Source organism: Ostrea edulis, chromosome 4 (assembly GCF_947568905.1).
Source record: "Ostrea edulis chromosome 4, xbOstEdul1.1, whole genome shotgun sequence".
NCBI lineage: Eukaryota > Metazoa > Mollusca > Bivalvia > Ostreida > Ostreidae > Ostrea > Ostrea edulis.
Genome location: NC_079167.1, coordinates 88,325,872 through 88,331,871, shown reverse-complemented (window position 1 = coordinate 88,331,871; position 6,000 = coordinate 88,325,872). Strand labels below are relative to the sequence as shown.

Sequence of the window (6,000 nt, the reverse complement as noted above, 5' to 3'; positions counted from 1 at the left end):
ACTGTAAGTGTGAAATCAATATAAGTGTGTTCATTGTAATTGTGTTTTACTGTATATGGAATAAAGAATAAAGCTAGGTCATATAATAATATAATATGCCTATTAGGAATCCCCCCCCCCCTTCCGTTTGCTTTACACATATCCCTTACCCCGAAGAGAAAAGTGAAGTTACAGTCGAGCCTTGTTATCTCAAACTCTATGGGACCATGAAAAAACTTTTTGAGATATCTGAGGTTCAAGATATTGAGGTTAAAATACATAAAGGAAATGTAGTTGGGACTTTATTCAACATATCCATGGTATTCAAGATATCAATGTTTGAGATACGAAAGTTCCACTGTACTTTCATGGTTTGTTGTGACCACACAATACATGGTTAAATGTTGTAAATTAAGGTCCTTAGCAACCTTTAACTGACATTGTATCAGGGTCAACACACACACACAAGCAGCCTTTATACTAAGGATGCACATTCAATGTTTCTCCACTTTCGAGTTGTAATCAAGGACAAATATTTCTAACTTTTCTACTTTTGAGTTGTAGTCTAGGACAAATATTTCTAACTTTTCCACTATTAAGTTGAAGCCTAGGACAAATATTTCTAACTTTTCCACTATCAAGTTTAGACTAGGACAAAATATTTCTAACTTTTCCACCATTGAATTGTAGCCTAGAACAAATATTTCTAACTTTTCCACCATTGAATTGTAACGTGGGACAAATATTTCTAACTTTTCCACTATTAAGTTATAGCCTAGGACAAATATTTCTAACTTTTCCACTTTCGAGTTGTAGCCTAGGACAAATATTTCTAACTTTTCCACTGGCCCCAGCACAGAGTGGGGTGGAAGAATAGACAGATATGGACATACAACTTTATTTCACACTAAGTTAGTTTACAGGTCCTATAAAAATGCACCCAGTGTGTCCAGAAACATCAGCAATGTCCAAAGATATGTCATACTCTCAGTACAAACCTCTGACCCTGGGGCTCTGGAAGTTAAACAATTTGGATAGGCTGCAATGCTAATAATAACTTAGTACTCAGTTTATCTGCTACGGGTTCACTAGTATAAAAGACTAAAGATTTTGAAAGCTAGAAAACATTTTCTTCATATGATTAATTTAACTTCCATCTGGGATAGCAACCTCTAATGGGTTGACCCTGGGGTCATGAACCACACAATTTCTTCAGGGGCCTCCATGCTTCTGGTAACTATACATTCAGTTTTTCGGATACATGTTTAAGAGAAAACATAAAGATTTATTAAGATTGCATCATATTTTATGAAAAAGTTTTTGGTCACATCCCTAGGGCCTCACAGCAGTGATCATGAAATTCACACTTTTTCTTCCTTTACCTCTAAAGATACTACACACCAATTACAGTGAGAAATGGTCAAGTGGTCTCTGAGAAGAAGTTAAACAAGAGGCCCATGGGCCACATCGCTCACCTGAGTCACCTTGGCCCATATCGGAAGACTTTCCATATATATTTGCATGTAAAACCTAATAGTCCCTATTATGGTCCAAACTACCCTTTGTAAACTTGAATCTACACTATGTCAGAAAGCTTTCATGTAAATGTCAACTTCTTTGGCCCAATGGTTCTTGAGAAGAAGATTTTTAAAGCTTTTTCCTATATTTGTATGTAAAACTTTGACCCCCCCCCAACTTGTTGCCCCATCCTACCCCCCGGGGGCCATGATTTGAACAAACTTGAATCTGCACTATGTCAGAAAGTTTTCATGTAAAAATCAGCTTTTCTGGCTCAGTGGTTCTTGAGAAGAAGATTTTTCCTATATATTTGTATGTAAAACTTTGATCCCCTATTGTGGCCCCATCCAACCCCCGGAGCCCATGATTTGAACAAACTTGAATCTGCATTATGTCAGGAAGCTTTCATGTAAATCTCAGCTTTTCTGGCTTAGTGGTTCTTGAGAAGAAGATTTTAAAAGTTTTTCCCTATATATTTGTATGTAAAACTTTGATCCCCCCTTGTGGCCCCATCCTACCACCGGGGGCCATGATTTGAACAAACTTGAATCTGCAATAGGTCAGGAAGCTTTCATGTAAATTTCAGCTCTTCTGACCCAGTGGTTCTTGAGAAGAGATTTTTAAATGACCCCACCCTATTTTTGCATTTTTGTGATTATCTCCCCTTTGAAAGGGATATGGCCCTTCATTTGAACAAACTTGAAAGCCCTTCACCCAAGGATGCTTTTGGCCATGTTTGGTTGAAATTGGCCCAGTGGTTCATGAGAAGAAGATGAAAATGTGAAAAGTTTACAGACAGACGGACGCCGGACAAAATGTGATCAGAAAAGCTCACTTGAGCCTTCGGCTCAGGTGAGCTAAAAACAGATGACTGACAACGGACACTCTGACAGGCACAGATAGCAATGTCACCCGAGCGACTCAGGTGATCTTATTAAATCCGAGTCTTTGTACCAAAAATCAGAAAGGCAAGAAAAGAAATGTTTGTAAAACATGTATACCCCCTTGGTTCAAAATTGAAAAGGTTATACACGTGCATCATGTAATTAATAGTAGTGCCAAAACAATTCAAGATACTGTGTAGACAATATCTTACTATGTCCTGAGTGGATTGACCCTTGACCATGTGACCTCTAAATCAATAGGGGTCTTCTACTCCTCAGGATGTACCAGTGTACAAAGTTTGATGTCTGTCAAGCAAAGGGTTCTCAAGATATTGAGCAGACAGTATATTCCTATTATAGGTCCAGAGTGGACTGACTTTTGACCTTTGAACGTGAAAGTCATTACGGGTCCTCTTCTACTCATAACCAACCCACATATGAAATATCATTACGATCAAGTTAATGGTTCTCAAGATATTGAGCGGACAACATGTGATCTACCAACAAGTGCAAAGCAATATGCCCCTCTTCTTTGAAGGGGGTCATAAAAAATTTCATTTTCTAAATCTACTTTATATTTATCAATCAAAACAGCTTACTGGAGCCAGATTTCGAGTCTCATTCTTTACCTTTGATGGAGAGGATTTGGAGGACACAGTTGTAGAAGAGACCTTTGGAACTCGGGGGTAATTTGAGTTCTCCAGGAGCAAGTTACACACGTTGTTCAGAGCCTCTGGTCCTATGTTTACCAGCAAATTATTCTTCACATACAGTGGATCCACATCTGGGAACATCAGCAGCTGCAATGTAAACATCAACACTATTTCCTTATTCAAACTAACATACATACTATTTCAGCTTTTCCTTCAAAGCTGTTTTAAAAATCACATATACATGTATATTTACAAGTGTGTGTATAGGGATTGAGCCTCAAGATCCAGTTTCAGTTTGCTGTACAGTAAAGTTACCAGGCCTGGAGGTTATAAAACTTTTTTTGAGCACGTTTCAATACTCGAACTCTGTGCTCTAAATCGTACTCACACTCAAAAGTGAAGGTTATAAAACTTTTATAAAATCATTCTCGTACTCAAATGGAGTACATGTCCAAGATTTTTAGAGTATGCTTTGGAGCTTGCTCAGAGTGGTACTCAAAACAAACATGGTTAAGTTTGAGTATGAGTAAAGTAAAAGTTTTATAACCTCTAGGCCAGTTTATGTGTGCTTGTGTATGGGGGGGGGGGGGGGGGGGTTCATTTGTAGTTTTATATGATGGACAAATAAATAAAATTCAAATCTTCCACCATCAAGTAAAATGAAGTAAAAGAATGACAAATTAGGAAGAAAAAACTCTTAACATGCTAATTTTTCTCAAACAATATAAATCTGGCACCATGAATAAAAAAAGATTTTTACAGCATTTCATACAAGTGTAGTTTCAGTAGGTACAATATAAGCCTGTCTTATCAGCTTCTTCTAATTAAATTAAACGATACACAGCGAAACTCACTTGAAATCATTGCATTTTACAGTTACTACAGGGGGTATAATAATCCATTATGTGATACTTATAATGTCTACCTACCACTTCTTTGACCATATCATTCAGCTTTTCCTCTGGACTTTTGCCAAAGGTTTGGAAGGATGACAAAATAGTTTCTGGGGGTGGGGGCATGGCAGCCGCTGGATGAGGTGTCCGAGGGTCTACATGGAGGGGTGGATGTACAGCCCATTGGCCCTGGTTTTTGGAAGTTGGTACCCTGCTCTGTGCAACCAGATTATTTTGTGCAGTAACTGTATTCTGCTTCAATGGTATATCAGGCACAACCATTGGATTCGTTAACTCTATATCATTCACCACTGGGTGCCCTGGGTTACCAATAATCCTGTGGTTGGTTGATTTAACTCGCTGAACATCCACAGGTTCAGTGGCAATGTCTACAAATTCTGCCTGGGGTTCCAGATTGATAATCGGAGGGTCCAGTTGAGATCCTCCATCTGAGGACTGAGAGCTCTCTGTGATATCAATTATATCTGGCCCCGTAGGTGTAACATTCTCTGCACCAATAATGATGATGTCAGTATTTGACCCTTCCAATTGTTTTTTCTTTGACCTTTCACCTGAGTTATTCTTTGACCTGTCCTTTGACTGTTTTGTATTGTTGTCAACTGTTGCGGTGCTGACAGACTGAGCTCTCAAATCATCTCTCTGCCTTCTGGCAGTATCTAGGAGGGCCAATCTGGGTAGATCTTCCTTATCGATGCCAGGACTAAGGTCTCCTCTGTAAAATGACACATCAAACAAATGCTACGGTAAATGATAGACAAGTGAACTTTACACAAGGTGCTTATCTTTTATTTATATACTATTTGCACTTATATCAGTGTTCTCTACTGTATATTTTAGCACCACTAGTGCAATCACAAGTGTGATTAACATCAATATATATATCAAGCACTAATTCATGATTATAACACTGATACATGTTATCCTAAATACAGCACAACCCTTATAAAGCATAACCCTGATACGGCTCAACTCTGACACAGATCAAATCTGATACAACTCAACCCTGATAAAGCTCAGCTCAGATACAGCTCAACTCTGATACAACTCAACTATCAACTCTGATACAGCTCAACCCTGATACAACTCAACTCTGATACAACTCAACCCTGATACAACTCAACTCTGATACAGCTCAGCTCAGATACAGCTCAGCTCAGCTCAGATACAGCTCAGCTCAGATACAGTTCAACTATGATACAGCTCAGCTCAGATACAGCTCAGCTCAGATACAGTTCAACTATGATACAGCTTAACTCTGATACAGTTCACCCCAATACAGTTCAACCCCGATACAACTCAACTCTGATACAACTAAACACTGATACAACTCAATACTGATACAACTCAACTCTGATACAACTCAACCCTGATACAACTCAACTCTGATACAACTAAACACTGATACAGCTCAACTCTAACACAGCTCAGCTCAGATACAGCTCAACTCTGATACAGCTGAGCTTAACCCTGATACAGCTCAACCCTGATACAGCTCAACCCTGATATAGCTCAACCCTGATACAGCTCAGCTCAGATACATCTCAATCTCTGATACAGCTGAGCTCAACTCTAATACAGCTCAGCTCAGATACAGCTCAATACTGATAACAGCTCAACTCTGATACAGTTTAACTCTGATACAGCTCAACCCAGATACAGTTCAACCCAGATACAGTTCAACCCAGATACAGTTCAACACTGATTTAGCACAAAAATAACACAACACAACACTGATATAGCACAACACAGATACTCCTACATTGTAATTCACGACTGTGAACGTCTTTGAAAACTAAGGGTTATGAAAGATTTACTTCTCATTTCTACATCTGAAGATAAGAGAAGTAGATAGTAGACCTTAACTAGTAAAGATGGACTGTGCTAAGTACATGTACTCAGGGCTCGAAATACTCGCAAAATGCGAGTACATTTGAAAAATAACGAGTAAAAATAGTGGACACTCGAAAATTTTAGCGAGTGGTGATTTACAAACCATGATCGTATCATATCCGTTTTATATGGTGATGCGCTATTCGCTTTTCTTAAACTTGC

The 6,000-nt window shown here is 38.6% G+C and overlaps 1 protein-coding gene across 1 annotated transcript in view; it reads right to left on the bottom strand.

Moving 5' to 3' along the window:
* LOC125668244 (uncharacterized) overlaps positions 1-6,000 on the bottom strand; it is a 75,179-nt gene that overhangs the window by 64,291 nt on the left and 4,888 nt on the right. Inside the window, exons 4-5 of the mRNA XM_048902098.2 lie at positions 3,964-4,660; positions 3,011-3,181 (exon numbers count right to left, since the gene is read on the bottom strand). Coding sequence (XP_048758055.2) covers positions 3,011-3,181; positions 3,964-4,660 — 868 coding nt within the window. The remainder of the gene's footprint in view (positions 1-3,010; positions 3,182-3,963; positions 4,661-6,000) is intronic.